Source organism: Asterias amurensis, chromosome 19 (genome assembly GCF_032118995.1).
Source record: "Asterias amurensis chromosome 19, ASM3211899v1".
Lineage (NCBI taxonomy): Eukaryota > Metazoa > Echinodermata > Asteroidea > Forcipulatida > Asteriidae > Asterias > Asterias amurensis.
In genome coordinates this window covers 14010936-14031258 of record NC_092666.1, presented here as the reverse complement: position 1 = coordinate 14031258, position 20323 = coordinate 14010936, and the positions used below count along the sequence as shown (strand labels likewise).

The window sequence follows — 20323 nt, the reverse complement described above, 5'->3', positions numbered from 1 at the left end:
TAAGTAGTCTCCCTAATTAGTAATGTCTTAGCTTGCGCTTGACCCCAAATAAATATTTCTGCTAATAAATAATGCCACTTGGTGGGTATTTGTTGAGATCTCACTCAATTTTTGTTTTATACCTGGAACAGTCAAGTTTTTTTTAAAGTTTTTTTTTAAGGGCGTTAACAATATATAGAGATGTCTTTAAGTAAGCACCATCGATTGACAGGATACATAGAGTACACATTTTATTACTTTGCTAAACGTTATACACATTTGATACTCGTTTACAGAAACTCTAATCACCCGGATTAGGATTTACCCGGATTATGTGTGTACGGACACATTTACATGTCAGGTTAATCCGGAACATGTTTACAACTCGGATTCTGCGTTAGTTTCACCCATTCAAGGATCACTTGGCACGTGTTCCGGGTCATAGCTGACACAAAAATGGGTCAGTCCCCATCACGGGATCCGGATCAAGCAGCCGATTTCACGAAACGCTAGGATTAATCCTAACTCGAGTTAGGACGAGTAACCCGTCCTAACTTAGGATGGGTTCAGTGCGTCCTACGTATAGATTAATCCTAAGTTAGGAAGAGTTTGGTGAAATCGACGGCAGGTCTATTCTGACCGGAGTCATTGAGAGTGTAATGACAACATAATTTACAGCCAACATTTCAATTCATCCGATATTTGAGTAGTCATAATAATGTAAACAAAATTGTTTATAATGTTAAAGGCACCAAGCGCTATACTTGAAGTAATTGTTAGCATAAAAACCTACTTGGTAACGAGTAATGGAGAGCTGTTGATAGTATAAAACATTGTGAGAAATGGTGGCTCCCTCTGAAGTAATGAAGTTTTTGAGAAAGAAGTAATTTCTCACTAAAAGAAATTGAATTGATTTCGAGACCTCAGCTGAGGTCTCGAATTCAAGGCATCTGAAAGCACACATTCTGTGTGACAAGGGTGTTTATTCTTCCATTATTCTCTCGCAACTTCGACGACCAATATTGACAAATTCCTAAGGTGTCCAGTGCCCTTAGCCCCTAAATACTAAACAAAAACTACAAATTAGGCAATAAATACACTTTATAAACACAAGTTTACAAGTTACTGAAAGTGTACAGACAACAGCCAAATACACACGGAAGCTAACTAAATTAATTGTTACGGGCTACATTCTCATAAAAGATTAATATCAGACCACTTAAGAGATTTATGTACATGGTGTCACCCCACACCTCACTTGATTGTACCCCCACCGTGCAAAGTTTGCAATTTTGCTTAGTGTCCAGTGCTGCTCACTGTATGATGGGTGCATAAAAAGGTAAAACACTTCAATCAAGTTTCTGGACTATTTTGATGTTAGTACCATTACTAGAATGTACATGAGGATATTTTTCTTTCAAAATACTAATTGCTTGATTTCATCTCGTGAATATTAAAAAATGCACTCAAATGAATAACATATCATGTCAATATTAACAATGCCAGCTGAAAGTGTACGAACACTGTATTAGTATAAAATGTAAAACACTTTTACAAAGTCTCTGAAATGATGTGGTTTTAGTACCGATCTAGAAAGGCAAATGAAAAGACATTTCTGAAAGTGTAGGAACTTTTTGTGACATTATGTACAGCAATGGACAGGCATAGCAATGGACAGGCATATCTATTAGTAATAATGTTAATATAGAAGGAATTCCATAGGATCTGGGCTGGGGTGGGTTGCGAAATTATAATAATAACAATAATAATAAGATTTGTAATGCGCACGTATCCACCCTGATGGGTGTTCAAGGCGCAGTAAGAAGGAGTCCAGGTGGATTACTGCTCTCCAGTGAATAATTGTTGAAGGGTGTTAGGGGGGTGGGGGGGGGGGTAACGGTTGTGCCATTTTAGGGGTTTGAATACATGCCATATGTACCATGTACAGCAGTTCCCATTTCAATTAAAAATTGTTTTATAGAGCTAGTTTTTGTTGTTGAGATCCAATTTAAGTCAATTTTCCTGAAACAACATTGTTGAAATAATGAAGTGAAACCGAATTACAAAGTGACATAGTTATACAATAAATGTAAATATTATATTTTAATGTTAAATTGTTTAATCTGCAGACGAGAATTGTTAAAAGATGTGCAATGTCATCAGCTTATAACTCAAGTAACTGCATGTATGTCATTAAAAAGTAAACAGATAAACACAACATAATTGTTAAAGTTAAACTTGTTCATAATGTATCATTGCGTCGTACAGTACTTGGCTATCTAGGAACACTTGCCTTATTGGCGACGTTCTGTAAATAAAAGTCAACAGCAGAGGGCGCTACATTGACTGATATTAGGCTGACCCGGATGCAATTTCTTTTTTCTGTACATGATTACCACCCTCAAACATTTCCAGATTTTTCTGGTAAGGATTTCCTTTTTATAAACGATTTAGAGAAAACAAAATGCCTTTGAAAAGCATCACAAAAAGGCAATTTAGGTGAAAACAAATATCGATCCGATCGAATTTTAGAATTGCTTATTTGAAGGGCGAGTCACAAACGAAAATCGCGCACCACTTGCACTGCATTTAAGCACAAACCTGATCAATGATTTTTTTAACAACAAATTATTAAAGACTATGCATTGCTTTTCGGGTTAAATTAACAGTAACTATGGCTGCCATCAACGATTTGTAGAACTATATAACAGTCACGGTGAGTATTCATGTTTCATTGCGGGAAATCTCCATTAAAGAATTTCCGAGTTGGGCCACCAAATCTTGGAAAGTATACATCCTTTTCTAAAGTATTCTCATTGTCATCACATAGGTCATCACATGGGTAAGTTAATATGGCGGGGGTAGTCGGCAGAACTGCTGTTACAAGAGGGTACACCATTTGTACAAGGAGTTACATGAAGATAACAGGTGTGAGTTGTATAAAAGCGAAAAGGATGTATTGTTGGCCCGTTTGTCTTGGAGCTTTCCAGTCATGTTTTGATTGATCAACAATAATGCATGAAGTAACAAACAAGTGAACATTAGCTTAATCTGTTGTGTTTTAATAACAATCGTGTAAAGACACTGGACACTATTGGTAAAGCCAGTCTTCTCACTTAGTGTATCGCTATGCATAAAATAACAAACCTGTGAAAATTTGAGCTCAATGTTGGTCGTCAAAATTGCGAGATTGTAATGAAGAAAAAAAAACCTTGTCACACGAAGTTGTGTGCTCCTGATGGTTGATTTCGGGACCTCAAATTCTAAATCTGAGGTCTCGAAATCAAATTCGCGAAATATCTTCTTTCTTGAAAACTATGTCACTTCAGAGGAAGCCGTTTCTCACAATGTTTTATAATATCAACTTCTTTCCTTTAATCGTTACCAAGTAAGGTTTTATGCTAAAAATTATTTTGAGTAACAAATTACCAATAGTGTCAACTGCCTTTAAAAACAAAAACTACAAAACCTAGGCAATAACTATAAAGTACTTATAAAAGCATTTTACAAACTGAAACAAACAAGTGAACATTTGAGCTTAATCCGTTGTGTGAACATAGTTACATTAATGTAAAAAATACTTCAAAGTCCATTAAAACATAAACTACAAAACCTGGGCAACAAAATAAGGCCGAAACCCCCTTAGTAAAAGGGTTATCTCTATGAAAACAATAAATAAATGGCTACAGTGTTGCCGAAAACCCCTTTTTCAATAATCTCGACGAAAAAAAGTGTGTTCCTGCTATATTTATATCCGAAACAGCTTAAAACAAAAACAACGCCTGCCGACTGGTTAGGTAACGAAGTGGACAGAATTATACCTTTTGGTAAATGTTCAAATCGTTTACGCCTGCTACTGCCAAGTGATGTCGACCATCTTCCGTGAATGTGATTCCCATTGGAAAGCACAGACCCTGAATAATACAGGAGATGAACTTCCCATCACCATCATAACGATGAATATGACCAGAATCAGTGGCAACATTGAAAATTGCAACGTAGATATCGGAGCCGTCGCAGCATACGCCACTACAGTACTTGACAGGCTGACCATTCATGGTGGGTTTGATGGTGACTAGGGTAGCACCTTGGTCATCGATAACAATAACTTGGTTATCGTCAAAGCCACTGACAACCACTCTGTCATTGCAGTCAGTGGCCAAGAACCACGGTGACTTCGGCAGTGATATCCGGGTAGTGTGTATTGGCTTACCAGCAGGACGGTGTATTAAGGTTATCACGTTCTCCTTGGAATGTCCTACCAGAATAGTACCGTCTTTCTTCACACAAATGCACGTGTATTGATTGAAAATTGCCCGGGGCATCTCGTCCAACATCTTGGAATCTCCTCTAAAGAGACAATTACAAAAGAAATTATACGATGGTTGAAAATTAATTAATTATTTCATTCCGTCGAAATTATGTTTCCTTAGCTTCGATATTAACGTCTCTCATCTCACTCTGCTTGAAACAATACAATGAAAGTTTAATTTAATTAAAAAGCAACAGCGTGGACCCTGACACCCCCACCGAAAATCAACAATACAAAGCAAAGAAAAAGACACATTAGCAGGCTGTTTTAGTTTACGGCGATCTCGTAATATTAATTGAAAGGCACCTGGAAATAGATTTTTTCTTTCAAAAATTAGAGTATGTTCCTGAACAATAAAATAATTTTTTGAGTAATTGTTTGTCACGATTTATATGTTTAAAAAATTAAATAAAGTTGTGTAGGGGGTGACTCCGCCTACCCCTTTTGTGACGTCAATCGAGGAAGACTTTGCCTCGATCGAACATCGAACACACGTACGTGCAAGTACATTCAAGTCCTAGTCGTGAGTTTGTACGTTTTGAAACAAAAAAGCTTTATTTTGACAAAATACCACTTCCAGGTGACTTGAAAATTAGAACGGCACCGGTAGTCGCTAAAATAATTCGACACAAATGCACGTGTGTTGATAGAAAATTGCCCAAGGCATCTCGTCCGACATCCTGATATATCCTCTAAAGAGACAATTGCAAAAGAAATTATACGATGGTTAAAAAATAATTATTTATTTTCATTCCCTCGAAATTATGTTTCCTTAGCTTCGATATCAACGTCTCCCTGCTCACTCTGCTTGAAACAATACAATGAAAGTTTAACTTAATTAAAAAGCAACAATATGGACCCTGACACCCCACCGAAAATCAACAATACAAAGAAAAGAAAAAGACACATTAGCAGGCTGTTTTAGTTCTGTAGATCAAATTTGAAGGTTAGTTTTGAACAAAACATGAAGTTGTGTTTTCTATTCAGTCGTACATAGTCGTGTTGGTTGCAGAGGGAGCAACAAAGTGACACTACTGTTGAACTAGTTTCAGTTTTTAGTTTCAGTTTTATCATGCCATTATGTGCAACGCTGGTTGTGGCATGTATGCGTGTGCTTGCGCTGCAACTGTCACGACTGTGTACAACAACTGAACAGGAAACAAACAGTATTTAGTTGAAAACTAACCTTCCAAAGCATCTACAAACCACTGAGCACCCTCTCGATTTTGAGAGAGATGCCAAGGCCTTGGAAGGTCACAGCTCACCACCGTTTGCCATCGTGGAAATGATATTTTCTACGCCTGGTTGTATGACGTATCACACAAGAAACTGTAAATCAAAGGGTTAAATACAATCACCATTTGTTGGATAACAAAGAAAAGGGTTAAATCATTAATAAAATCTTCGCCCAATAAGTGGGTTATTGATAATGTATTAAATACCCAGAAAATGGGTAAACAAAAAATTACCCAACTGTTGGTTACACAAAATATTTGGCAATCAGAGTGCCTAACTTTGATGGGTAATATTTTGCCCAAAAGTTGGAGGAGTTCACTATTCGCCCTTAATTGGGTAAACAGCTGGGCATTTTTTTTACCCAATTTGTTTACAGTGTACGGCGATCCCGTGATATTAACTGAAAATTAAAAAGGCATCGGTAGTCGCTAAAATACACATTCGTTCCTTCGAATTGTTATTTTGAGGAACGAATTATTTTATGTAATTTCAATTCAATTAAATTCAATACACGACAGAAGATCAAAAGACTTAAATTGATATGCTTTTCCGTCCTGGTATTGGCGCTTGCCAAGGTTGCCTAGTTTACCGGAACCAGTCTGATCGAGCCGCTGATAGTGGAAACTTGCGTCAATCTGAGGTGGGACATAATTACTTTTTAAGAAAGTCAAATCTTGGTCGATGATTGGAAATTAAGACAGAAAGTCACAAACTGAGCCTTTGTTTGTTTGGCCGTGGCTGAAATCAAATGAGCAAAGTTTATTTCGAGGAAAACAAAATTAATTAGCATTTTGGGGGAAGGACTTTTGTTTAAGGGAACGAAATGATTTCGAAGAAAAAAACAGTATTTAAGGGGGATGAAAATATTATATTGAAAGAACGCAATTAATTGAATACAATATATGTTTTACTTTTTCCTACTCTTTTTGTCTATCTTTCCATCAAGGGTTGGATAAAGCTGAGAGGTTGTTGTGAAATCCTCGTTGTAGATCTGGACACATCCGTTCATATCAGCCACCATTAAGGCATTACTAAAAGATGCTATGCCATGGCCCCCTGACATAAGAAAATAAATAGAATAAACACCATGTAATGATTACATGAAAATCTAGCAGACTTTTTTTTTTTTTTTTCGTGAGTCCAATTGGTGATTCGTTCAGCAATCAAACCCACACCACCCTCGCAGTCGGGAGCAGACGACATGTCGACCATCAAAATAATGTCAGAGCCCATTTTCGAAGAGTCATTTTTTCTTTTATGCTGGTTTGTCTCCCCCCCCCCCCCCCGTCACGTCTTTGGCACAAAGATTGTAATTACAAACGTCAATCTTTGTTTCACACAAGCTATTCGAAGCCCTCCTGTTGAGATATTGAAATAACATGTTTTCATCGGAACACTTACTTCCCTTCAGTGGAATAGTTTTCTCAAGTTCACCATCAGTTCTGCAGATAACCAATTTTCCATCATGTGAAAGTGGGGTGATGGCGGTAGTTACTGCAAGTCTGTCACCTGGCAGAGTTGCTATATCACCAAAAAATTCCATCGCCATCCAATCACGACTGACTCCACGACGCAGCTCCCACTTTTTAGTTCCGATCTCCAGGTTGCCTAGTTTAATGGAACCAGTCTGATCGAGCCGCTGATAGTGAAAACTTGCGTCAATCTGAGGTGGGACTTTATTACTTTTTAAGAAAGTCAAATCTTGGTCGATGATTGGAAATAAAGACAGAAAGTCACTATCTGAGCCTTTGTTTGTGACATCTCTTGCGATGGTCAGCGTGTCTTGCTTCCTCTGAATCAAAGATTTTATTGTTTTTATTTGTTCGTCAAATGCTGTGCTGCGATCCTCCTTTAGGACCCGGATCTCGCGCAGAATTCGGTCTTCTTCGGCTTTCACTTTGTCCTTCAGCCGATCTGCTCCAATCTTTACCTCTTGCACTTTTTGTAAAATTTTCCTTTCAAATTCTTGCTGAGCTGTGCATGCAAGCTCTAAACATTCTTCAAAATGTTTGATTTCGTTGGTAATAGTGGGAAAGAGTTCTTTAAAAACTTTCTTAAATTTTAAAGAAGCTGTTGCGCAATCAATGTACTGATGCTCGGGTTTGCAATGGTTATAAACAGCGCAAACGTGACAAATCAAGATATGACATGTCTCACAGTAGAATCGATTGATCTCACCCTTGTGCGTGTTGCATGTATACTCCTTCTGTACCTCTTGTAGGGTAACCTTTCCCTCGCGAATATCTTCCAAGGTTCCAACTTTGTGATCAGCTGAAACTTTGCTTCGCTTGTGAATGTTCATGCAGCCCTGGCAGATGTTCTGAGAGCAGTTTAAACAATGATGTGTAACCTCGTTCTCAGTACATAATTCACATGTGCGTCGTGCTTTGTCTGATAGTTTGGCAACCTTCTCCTGGAGCTCGACTTTTTCCCTCAATGTTAAAATGAACCCATTGGTCTTGAGGCCACTGATGCCCCCTGGCACTGGTAGTCGTGTCTCTTGCCGACACACTGGACAAGTTTTTACAACATCGTTGCCATAGTATTGAACCAAACATTTTTCACAGAAGCTGTGAACGCAACTGAGGATTTTGGGATTTGTGTACCGTTCAAAACAAATACCACATTCCAAAAAGTCTTGACCAATTTCCTTGAGTACCGCAGATGCACTCGCCATTTTACCTAGTAGAAAATACAAAGAAAACAAATTAGAAACTAGATTTAGCAACCAAAGAAAAAGATGAACATTTGACCCCGATTTTGTGGTGGCCGACTCATCCCGGGTCAGTTTTCACAAATAGTCTATGTCAACATGATTATGGATGTGTCCAAATGACAGAATCACAGTTAAGCTTACACTTAAAACCACTCTCCATGTTAGACTGACCTGGAACGGGTCGAACCCCCTGATATCCAGAATTAGGGTCAGTGGGTTTACTGACCCGGGAGTGTCCTTTTCGCGCTATAGATGAAACTATACATGTAGTTAGGCATAAACCCAAAAGCAAAAAAAAACTAGAGATTGAGAGTTTGTGAACAAACTCAAGGTGTTCGGTTTCCGGGAGTAAAAGCCTGGATTAAAAAACAAATATTACACCTTGCTTTGTTCTCAAGATTTGTAATAAATGATTCAAATTGCAAAAACTGTCAAAACCACATGATTACGTCATGTAGTAAAAGTGTATGTTTGGTAATGTCATCGGTAATACTTGTATGGTGTGATGGTAAAGCATCAAAGGATGTTTTTTCGACCTAAAAGACAATAAACCACGCCCTTTCAAATCATTTCACAGTCACTTCCCGTTTAAACAGGTCAAAAGGTCAACGAAAGTTCACCAACATATCCAGTTCTGTCAAGTACGTAAAGCCCTTTCATATGATGTACAGATTGTCAAAATAGCTTATGTAGTTTAGGAAATATGAACTTAGGAAATATTGACTGACGACTGAAGAAAAGACTGTAAGGGGCATGTATGTTTTAACCGCCTTGAACGAAGACTATTCTTCATGAAGCTTTTTCGCGCTCTATTGATAATATTTTTAAAAAGAAGTAAAAAAAAAAAAACGTGAATCAAAAATAATGACTTTTTGAAGTAATAATTTGAATTTTTATTACTCAAGAATGGATGACATCATCATGACCTAACTAACACATTATTCCACTCCTAATGCATATCTAACTATGTGCGAAGTTTCAAGTTCATACGAGTTTGGGAAGTGTGCTTTTGTTCGAGGACAAGGGACGAAGAGAAGAAGAAGATGAAAATCTGGATTGTTTTATTGATTTGTTTGTACTAAAGTTTTGTTTAATCCGGCAGTTTATTTTAGCAAGACCACTCCTAATTGCTTGGGCCTTATGCTTTAACCATTCTGTTTTCTTTGAATGTTTTGTATTGTAACATCCATGTCTGTGCATGGAGGTAGAAATAGATTAGTTTACGTAACGTCCTTTCCTACTAGAGAAAGTTTGAAAGGGCTTATGTTATTTCAGAGATTTTTTTTTCTTCAAAATATTTAACTCAAAATAACTTGGATAGTTGTTTTAACAAATAATCAAAACAGTTGATGATTATGCTAAGTTCAAGAAGTAATAGATATCGTAATACTGACGTGAATTCCGTGGGCCCAAAACGCCCTTCACCCGGGGGGAGTGGTCGATCGATGTAACGTCTCTATTCTTCTCGGTGTTTAACCAAAACATGACCAATGTTCGTCATTTTGTACTGTTGTTTTCTCACATAATTAAAAGTCCCATTAATCACTGAAGTAGGTGGCCATCTCAGCGAAACTTCGTCTTCAATTCCACATTGACCACTAAGCCATCAGAAGGGTAACATTTGAACAATTTGACGCTGAAGATTGAAATGAAATCGTTTTCGCAGCGTTCTGCATAGCTATATAGCTCTATGCATATCACGCTATGGCACAGAGTACAACAAACTTGGCAGCATGCCACCAAATAAATTATGCCTTATACACTACACGTGTACGCCACAAGTGTTACGCACAACCAATGGGGAAATTTCGTAGTTCTTTATACAAGAAATTGTGAACTTTCAAACTCGATTTTGAACCAGAAGACGAGCTCAAAATGGGATCACGTCTGCGAGGCATTTACGGAGTTTTTAACGAACTTTCCGATGATGTGTCGATTGTAACAACCCATCATGTAGATCAAAAGTTATGATTTTTTAAAATAATAAACTTTGAAAATTCATAACTCAAGAATTGATGACGTCATCGTGACATAACTCAAACGGTTTCTTCTCCTTATACATATCTAACCAGGTGTGAAGTTTCAACTTTATATGTGCTTGGGAAGTGTGATTTTTTTAGCGGACAATCGCCGCTAATAAGCAGAATGGACGATCACTGGAGCGTGCTCTGCTGCACCGCTAATACACGTGCAATGTTTATGCACATACCAATGGGGATTTACGTTGTTCTTTAGACGTGAATTTTGAAATTTTCAACCTCTCTTTTGAGCCGGAAGACAACATCAAAATGGGGTCATGTCTGTGAGGCGTTTACGGAGTTTTTAATGACAATTCCGATGATGTTTCGATTGTAAAAATCCCTCATGTAGATCAAAAGTTATGATTTTTTGAATGAATAAACTTTGAATATTCATAACTCAAGAATTGATGACGTCATCATAACGTAACTCACACGGTTTCTTCTCCTAATAAATATCTAACTATGTGTGAAGTTTCAAGTTCATACGATGTTTGGAAAGATGTTTTTGTAGGGGGACAAGGGACGTACAGAAGAAGAAGAAGAAGAAGAAGAAGAAGTATCAATAAAAAAAAAAAACCGAACAAAAATAAGAGGTGTTCCGGGCTGTTGGCCCGAACACCTAAAAAAAACCGAACAAAAATAAGAGGTGTTTCGGGCTGTTGGCCCGAACACCTAAAAAAAAAGTTCAACTGCCATAATATTTTCATCTTCAACGTCTATATCCGTTGAGTAAACAATAACAATGGAGTCAAAGTTGTAAATAATGAAACGCGTCTCCATAATAAGACAAAGAACGCAAAAATCACATGATCTATACAGAGTACACTTAAACAGGCCAGTAAGTCACCATCCATCGCTAGAAATGGGCTTAACGGAATTGTTTTAGGGTCAGTTTAGTCGACAGCTGTTGCCATGGCCCACCCGGGGCCAAGAGCGTCAGTCGGCTACGATGAACGATTTTTTTTTCGTAAAAATTGCAGTCTTGACGCAAATAAGCATCTTCTAACGTCCCCAACTATTATTACCACGGTATCAATATATTATAAATTTCAAGCCAAAGACTTACCATACCAGAGCGAGCAATAGTCTTTAGGAGGGAAAATGGCTGCAACCCTACAACGGTTAGTGTAAAGAGTCTGGTAGAAGGTCCCATCCAGTGGGCGTAGCCGTTGTGTAGAGGTGAGAGGTGAGAACACTATCTGCACGTAGCTCTTTTTGAAAAATAGACTTGTGGACAAGTCGTAAAGTTTGTCGCGTACCTACTCTCCCGGCGAATTTCGTGACGTGATGGTAATATCGTGACTACTTGGCCGTGAGACTACTGCTGTTTCGACTCGCCTCCAGCAGTCTCGTGCGAGAGCAATTTCCCCCGCGAGAATGTCGTCTCCCTGAGACAAAAGCAGCATCACGAAAGTTGCATGTGAGATGCTTATTACGGCAAACATTAACGACTTAGGTTAGTCTACCTCCATGGTTTAATATTAACTGTATTAACTGTGACTGATAAGGCAGTCTACTTGAGAATGTTCAACGGACTGGTTTTGTTCTGACAAAATCAGCCACAGTTGTTTACCAATTTGCTTGTGGATTTGTAGTGTAAACGTTAATGCATTGTTAGCTATAGAGCTGATATCGCCGTTGAAGTCACTCCCAGGTTCAAAGTGTTCTCATAATATTGCAATCGCAACATTACCAACGTACCTGTTCAAAGTTGTCTTGGTGATTCTGCTGATGTTACTCTTAATAATTGCCCTTGACAGTGCTATTTAGAAATGGAGGTCTTTACCCTATGTATACATTATAGGTTACTGAAACATATGCTGCTTTTGAAAATTGGCTTCACTCAGTACGCATTTGATGTTTGTGCTTTCTATGCAGTACTAAAGGTAGTGCATCCATGTAGATCAAAGGTGCCCCCAACCCCAATTGAAAAAAAGGAACACCCATCATCTCAACTGGTCCCTCCCTAATAAATGGTTGTGGAAATGGCTTCAATTTGTTTGGTAAGTTATGGCCACTAGCCGATATTTCTGGGGTAATAGTCGTTACAGGTCGTCTGTAATGAGCAGACGAGTATCAAACAGTAGGACTGATTGACCCGGTTCACCTCACGTGATCACCACAACAACTCTTGGTTGTGATGGGAATCAATTCTTTACAATGTATGTAAATTAAGCACGCATGTTAAGATATCTGGTTTCGGCCTTTGACTCCCAGAATGGCGAGCTTGGTAGAGACTGACAGCTTGTATTCGTTGGCGCTAAGGGGAACATATTTTTATGCGTGATCAGTGATTAAAGTTTGGCAACCCCCCCCCCACCTCCCAGATGCCTCGCTCCAGTCTTTCACCCTCATTGGATAGAAAACACTCAAATTAATGGTTCGATAATTAAGTAGTCTCCCTAATTAGTAATGTCTTAGCTTGCGCTTGACCCCAAATAAATATTTCTGCTAATAAATAATGCCACTTGGTGGGTATTTGTTGAGATCTCACTCAATTTTTGTTTTATACCTGGCACAGTCAAGTTTTTTTAAAGTTTTTTTTTAAGGGCGTTAACAATATATAGAGATATCTTTAAGTAAGGACCATCGATTGACAGGATACATAGAGTACACATTTTATTACTTTGCTAAACGTTATACACATTTGATACTCGTTTACAGAAACTCTAATCACCCGGATTAGGATTTACCCGGATTATGTGTGTACGGACACATTTACATGTCAGGTTAATCCGGAACATGTTTACAACTCGGATTCTGCGTTAGTTTCACCCATTCAAGGGTCACTTGGCACGTGTTCCGGGTCATAGCTGACACAGAAATGGGTCAGTCCCCATCACGGGATCCGGATCAAGCAGCCGATTTCACGAAACGCTAGGATTAATTCTAACTCGAGTTAGGACGAGTAACCCGTCCTAACTTAGGATGGGTTCAGTGCGTCCTACGTATAGATTAATCCTAAGCTAGGAAGAGTTTGGTGAAATCGACGGAAGGTCTATTCTGACCCGGAGTCATTGAGAGTGTAATGACAACATAATTTACAGCCAACTTTTCAATTCATCCGATATTTGAGTAGTCATAATAATGTAAACAAAATTGTTTATAATGTAAAAGGCACTAAGCAATCTACTTAAAGTAATTGTTAGCATAAAAACCTACTTGGTAACGAGCAATGGAGAGCTGTTGATAGTATAAAACATTAAGAGAAATGGTGGCTCCCTCTAAAGTAACGAAGTTTTTGAGAAAGAAGTAATTTCTCACTAAAAGAAATTGAATTGAATTCGAGACCTCAGCTGAGGTCTCGAATTCAAGGCATCTGAAAGCACACATTCTGTGTGACAAGGGTATTTATTCTTTCATTATTCTCTCGCAACTTCGACGACCAATATTGACAAATTCCAAAGGTGTCCAGTGCCCTTGCCCCTAAATACAAAACACAAACTACAAATTAGGCACTAAATACACTTTATAAACACAAGTTTACAAATTACTGAAAGTGTACAGACAACAGCCAAGTAAATACACACGGAAGCTAACTATAATAATTGTTACGGGCTACATTCTCATGAAAGATTAATATCAGACCACTTTAGAGATTTATGTACACGGTGTCACCCCACACCTCACTTGATTGTACCCCCACCGTGCAAAGTTTGTAATATTTTGCTTAGTGTCCAGTGCCTCACTGTATGATGTGTAGGCCTACATTGATAAAAAGGTAAAATACTTCCTGGACTGTTTTGATTTGAACCATAGAATGTACATGAGAACATAATTCTTTCAAACTACTAATTGGTTGATTTTATCTCATGAATATGTTAAAATGCACTCAAATGAATAACATAATCATGTCAATATTTACAATGCCAGCTGAAAGTGTACGAACACTGTATTAGTATAAAATGTAAAACACTTTTACCAAGTCTCTGAAATGATGTGGTTTTAGTACCGATCTAGAAAGGCAAATGAAAAGACATTTCTGAAAGTGTACGAACTTTATGTGACATTATGTACAGCAATGGACAGGCATAGCAATGGACAGGCATATATATTAGTAATAATGTTAATATAGAAGGAATTCCATAGGATCTGGGCTGGGGTGGGTTGCGAAATTATAATAATAACAATAATAATAAGATTTGTAATGCGCACGTATCCACCCTGATGGGTGTTCAAGGCGCAGTAAGAAGGAGTGCAGGTGGATTGCTGCTCTCCAGTGAATAATTGTTGAAGGGTGTTAGGGGGGGGGGGTAACGGTTGTGCCATTTTAGGGGTTAGGATACATGCCATATGTACCATGTACAGCAGTTCCCATTTCAATAAAAAATTGTTTTATAGAACTAGTTTTTGTTGTTGAGATCCCATTTAAGTCACTTTTCCTGAAACAACATTGTTAAAATAATGAAGTGAAACCAAATTACAAAGTGACATAGTTATACAATAAATGTAAATATTATATTTTAATGTTAAATTGTTTAATCTGTAGACGAGAATTGTTAAAAGATGTGCAATGTCATCAGCTTATAACTCAAGTAACTGCATGTATGTCATTAAAAAGTAAACAGATAAACACAACATAGTTGTTAAAGTTAAACTTGTTCATAATGTATCATTGCGTCGTACTTGGCTATCTAGGAACACTTGCCTTATTGGCGACGTTCTGTAAATAAAAGTCAACAGCAGAGGGCGCTACATTGACTGATTTTTAGGCTGACCCGGAAGCAATTTCTTTTTTCTGTACATGATTGCCACTCTCAAACATTTCCAGATTTTTCTGGTAAGGATTTCCTTTTTATAAACGATTTAGAGAAAACAAAATACCTTTAAAAAGCATCACAAAAAGGCAATGGGCGAAAACAAATATCGAAGCGATGATTGCTTATTTGAAGGGCGAGTCACGACCGGAAATAGCGCTACACTTGCAATGCATTTAAACACAAACCTGATCAATGATTGTTTTAAACAACAAATTATTAAAGACTATGCACTGCTTTTCGGGTTAGATGAACAGTAACTATGGCTACCATCAAGGATTTGTAGAACTTTAGAATAACAATCACGGTCAGTATTCATGTTTCATTGCGGGAAATCTCCATTAAAGAATTTCCGAGTTGGGCCACCAAATCTTGGAAAGTATACATCCTTTTCTCAGTGAGTGAAAGTATTCTCATTGTTGTCACATGGGTCAGTTAATCTGGCGGGGGTAGTCGGCAGAACTGGCTTGCTCATGGTCAAGTAACAAGAGGGTACCAATTGTACAAGGAGTTACATGAAGATAACAGGTGTGAGTTGTATAATGGCGAAAAGGAGAAAAAAAGGAGACGTTTTGGCTAAGGCCGAACCCCCTAAGTAAAAGGGTGATCTGGATGAAAACATTAGGCCTACAAATAAATGGCTGCAGTGTTGCCGAAAACCTTTATTTTTGTTTTTATAATCTCGTCGAAAAGGGGTGTGTTTCTGCTAATTACCGAAACCGCTTAAAACAGAAACAACGTCTGCCGACTGGTTAGGTAACGAAGTGAACAGAATTAAACCTTTTGGTAAATGCTCACATTGTTACCGTCTGCTACTGCCAAGTGATGTTGCCCATCTTCCGTGAATGTGATTCCCATTGGTCGATGCAGACCCTGAATAATACAGGAGATGAACTTCCCATCACCATCATAACGATGGATATGACCAGAAACAGGGTCATGGTTGTTAACTGCCACGTAGATATCGGAGCCGTCGCAGCATACGCCACTACAGTACTTGACAGAATGACCATTCGTGGTGGGTTTGATGGTGACTAGGGTAGCACCTTGGTCATCGATAACAATAACTTGGTGGCCAGTACCGCAACTGACAATTATTCTGTCATTGCAGTCAGTGGCCAAGAACCGCGGTGACTTCGGCAGTGATATACGGGTAGTGTACATTGGCTTACCAGCAGGACGGTGTATTAAGGTTATCACGTTCTCCTTGGAATGTCCTACCAGAATAGTACCGTCTTTCTTCACACAAATGCACGTGTATGGATCGAAAAAATCAAGCGACTCGAACGTGGGATATCCTCTAAAGAGACAATTGCAAAAGAAATTATACGATGGTTAACAAATAATTATTTATTTTTATTCCCTCGAAATTATGTTTCCTTAGCTTCGATATCAACGTCTCTCATCTCACTCTGTTTGAAACAATACAATGAAAGTTTAATTTCATTAAAAAGCAACAATATGGACCCTGACACCCCACCGAAAATCAACAATACAAAGCAAACAAAAAGACACATTAGCAGGCTGGTTTAGTTCTACGGCGATCTCGTAATATTAATTGAAAATTAAAAAGGCATCGGTAGTCGCTAAATCAACTCGTTCCTTCGAATTATTATTTTGAGGAACGAATTATTTTATGTAATTTCAATTCAATTCAGTTCAAAACACGACATAAGATCAACAGACTTAAATGATGTGCTTTCTGGCCCGGTATTGGCGCTTGCCAAGGTTGCCTAGTTTACCGGAACCAGTCTGATCGAGCCGCTGATAGTGGACACTTCCGTCAATCTGAGGTGGGACATAATTACTTTTTAAGAAAGTCAAATCTTGGTCGATGATTGGAAATAAAGACAAAAAGTCACAAACTGAGCCTTTGTTTGTTTGGCCGTGGCTGAAATCAAATGACCAAAGTTTATTTCGAGGAAAACAATTTGCATTTTGGGGGAAGGAGTTTTTTTTAAGGGAACGAAATGATTTCGAAGAAAAAAAAGTATTTAAGGGGGTAGAATATTATATTGAGAGAACGCAATTAATTGAATATAAAAAATGTTTTACTTTTTCCTACTCTTTTTGTCTATCTTTCCATCAAGGAATGGATGAAGCTGGGAGGTTGTTGTTAAATCCTCGTTGTAGATCTGGACACATCCGTTCTCATCAGCCGCCATTAAGCCATTGCGAAAAGATGCTATGCCACTTTGACCCCCTGACATAAGAAAATAAATAGAATAAAAACCCTGTAATGATTACATGAAAATCTAGCAGACTTTTTTTTTTTAATTCGTGAGTCCAATTGGTGATTCGTTCAGCAATCAAACCCACACCGCCCTCGCAGTCGGGAGCAGACGACATGTCGACCATGTCAGAGCCCATTTTCGAAGAGTCATTTTTTTCTTTTATGCTGGTTTGTCTCCCCCCCCCCCCCCCGTCACGTCTTTGGCACAAAGATTGTAATTACAAACGTCAATCTTTGTTTCACACAAGCTATTCGAAGCCCTCCTGTTGAGATATTGAAATAACATGTTTTCATCGGAACACTTACTTCCCTTCATTGGAATAGTTTTCTCAAGTTCACCATCAGTTCTGCAGATAACCAATTTTCCATCATGTGAAAGTGGGGTGATGGCGGTAGTTACTGCAAGTCTATCACCTGGCAGAGTTACTATATCACAAAACCACTCCATCTTCATCCATTTTCGACTGACTTTACGACGCAGCTCCCACTTAATAGTTCCGATCTCCAGGTTGCCTAGTTTAATGGAACCAGTCTGATCGAGCTGCTGATAGTGAAAACTTGCGTCAATCTGAGGTGGGACTTTATTACTTTTTAAGAAAGTCAAATCTTGGTCGATGATTAGAAATAAAGACAAAAAGTCGCTATCTGAGCCTTTGTTTGTGACATCTCTTGCGATGGTCAGCGTATCTTGCTTCCTCTGAATCAAAGATTTTATTGTTTTTATTTGTTCGTCAAATGCTGCGCTGCGATCCTCCTTTAGGACTCGGATCTCGCGCAGAATTCGGTCTTCTTCGGCTTTCACCTTGTCCCTCGCCCAATCTGCTCCCTTCTTCACCTCTTGCACTGTTTGCGAAACTTTCCTTTCAAATTGTTGCTGAGCTTTGCATGCATGCTCTAAACATTCTTCACAATGTTTGATTTCATTGGTAATAGTGGGAAATAGTACTTTAAAACCCCTCTTATGTTTGGAAGAAGCTGATGCGCAATCAATGTACTGATGCTCGGGTTTGCAATGGTTTACAACAGTGCAGACGTGACAAATCAAGACATGACATGTCTCACAGTAGAATCGATTGATCTCACCCTTGTGCGTGTTGCATGTATACTCCTTCTGTACCTCTGGTAGGGTAACCTTTCCCTCGCGAATATCTTCTAAGGTTCCAACTTTGTGATCAGCTGAAACTTTGATTCGCCTGTGAATGTTCATGCAGCCCTGGCAGATATTCTGAGAGCAGTTTAAACAATGATGTGTAACCTCGTTCTCAGTACATAATTCACATGTGCGTCGTGCTTTGTCTGATAGTTTGGCAACCTTCTCCTGGAGCTCGACTTTTTCCCTCAATGTTATTATGAACATATTGGTCTTGAGGTCACTGATGCCCCCTGGCACTGGTAGTCGTGTCTCTTGTCGACACACTGGACAAGTTTTTACAACATCGTTGCCATAGTATTGAACCAAACATTTTTCACAGAAGCTGTGAACGCAACTGAGGATTTTGGGATTTGTGTACCGTTCAAAACAAATACCACATTCCAAAAAGTCTTGACCAATTTCCTTGAGTACCGCAGATGCACTCGCCATTTTACCTAGTAGAAAATACAAATAAAACAAATTAGAAACTAGATTTAGCAACCAAAGAAAAAGATGAACATTTGACCCCGATTTTGATCTCGTGGTGGCCAACTTATCCCGGGTCAGTTTTCACAAATAGTCTGTGTCAACATGATTATGGATGTGTCCAAATGACAGAATCACAGTTAAGCTTACACTTAAAACCACTCTCCATGTTAGACTGACGTGGAACGGGTCGAACCCCCTAAGATCCAGAATTAGGGTCAGTGGGTCTACTGACCTGGAAGTGTCCTTTTTCGCGCTATAGATGAAACTATACATGTAGTTAGGCCTACACCCCCCCCCCCAACAAAAAGAAAACCCAAAAAAAAAAAAAAAACGACTGCACAGTTTGGAAGTTCAACTGCCATAATACTTTCATGTTCAACCTCTATATCCGTTGAGTAAACAATAACAATGGAGTCAAAAACTGTAAATAATGAAACGCATCTCCATAATTAGACATAGAACGCAAAAATCACATGATCTATACAGAGTACGCTTAAACAGGCCAGTAAGTCACCATCCATCGCTAGGAATGGGCTTAACGGGATTGTTTTAGGGTCAGTTAGTCGACAGCTGTAGCAATGGCCCACCCGGGGCCAAGAGCGTCAGTCGGCTACGATGAACGTCGACGCAGCAGTTGGTTTTAGTTTTTCGTAAAAATTGCAGTCTTGACGCAAATACGCATCTTCTAACGTCCCCAACTATTATTACCACGGTATCAATATATTATGAATTTCAAGCCAAAGACTTACCATACAAGAGCGAGCAATAGTCTTTAGGAGGGAAAATGGCTGCAACCCTACAACGGGTAGTGTAAAGAGTCTGGTATGAGGTCCCAGTGGGCGTAGCCGTTGTGAAGAGGTGAGAGGTGAGAACACTATCTGCACGTAGCTCTTTTTGAAAAATAGACTTGTGGACAAGTCGTAAAGTTTGTCGCGAATTTCGTTACGTGATGGTAATATCGTGACTACTTGGCCGTGAGACTACTGCTGTTTCGAGTCGCCTCTAGCAGTCTCGTGCGAGAGCAATTTCCCCCGCGAGAATGTCGTCTCCCTGAGACAAAAGCAGCATCACGAAAGTTGCATGTGAGATGCTTACCGCGGCAAACATTAACGACTTGTCAACAAGTCTAGTAAGAAAGGTAAGCTAGGCCAATGATACGAAATATACCGAGCTACAATGGGAACACTCGAAGCTTTTTTGTACTCATACTTGTACGTCACGATCTGCAATCTCTTGGTGATTCTGCTGATGAATACTCTTAATAATTGCCCTTGACAGTGCTATTTAGAAATGGAGGTCTTTACCCTATGTATACATTATAGGTAACTGAAACATATGCTGCTTTTGAAAACTGGCTTCACTCAGTACGCATTCGATGTTTGTGCTTTCTATGCAGTACTGCAGTACTGCAGTACTAAAGGTAGTGCATCCATGTAGATCAAAGGTGT

At 38.8% G+C, this 20323-nt stretch overlaps 1 protein-coding gene across 5 annotated transcripts; it reads right to left on the bottom strand.

Moving 5' to 3' along the window:
- Nucleotides 1-160: 160 nt before the first annotated feature.
- LOC139951682 (E3 ubiquitin-protein ligase TRIM33-like) lies at nt 161-19807 on the bottom strand. Of its 5 annotated transcripts, XR_011787821.1 has the most exons (5): nt 11336-11726; nt 6929-8209; nt 6449-6583; nt 5478-5620; nt 4206-4329 (listed from the first exon to the last, which is right to left on the bottom strand). XR_011787821.1 is itself a non-coding variant. In XM_071950692.1 (4 exons), the coding sequence occupies exons 2-4, from the start codon at nt 18834-18836 to the stop codon at nt 3795-3797; spliced, it is 1956 nt and encodes a 651-aa protein (XP_071806793.1). In that variant the 5' UTR covers nt 18837-18841; nt 19625-19803; the 3' UTR covers nt 161-3794. The 5 variants fall into 5 exon arrangements, 4 of the variants coding, with proteins under 4 accessions (XP_071806793.1, XP_071806791.1, XP_071806792.1 ...); XM_071950692.1 differs by lacking the exons at nt 5478-5620; nt 6929-8209; nt 11336-11726 and adding exons at nt 17561-18841; nt 19625-19803 and having other exon boundaries at nt 161-4329; nt 6439-6583; XM_071950690.1 differs by lacking the exon at nt 5478-5620 and having other exon boundaries at nt 163-4329; nt 6439-6583; nt 11336-11722.
- Nucleotides 19808-20323: the final 516 nt, after the last annotated feature.

Excerpts from the sequence above, each read along its gene's own strand:
- LOC139951682 (XM_071950690.1), bottom strand. The coding sequence starts at position 11,417 with ATGGGACCTTCTACCAGACTCTTTACACTAACCGTTGTAGGGTTGCAG. Across the intron at positions 8,210-11,335 it reads AAAGACTATTGCTCGCTCTG|GTAAAATGGCGAGTGCATCT; the intron begins GTATGGTAAGTC and ends ATTTTCTACTAG. Across the intron at positions 4,330-6,438 it reads GACAAAAAGAGTAGGAAAAA|AGGAGATTCCAAGATGTTGG; the intron begins GTAAAACATATA and ends TTGTCTCTTTAG.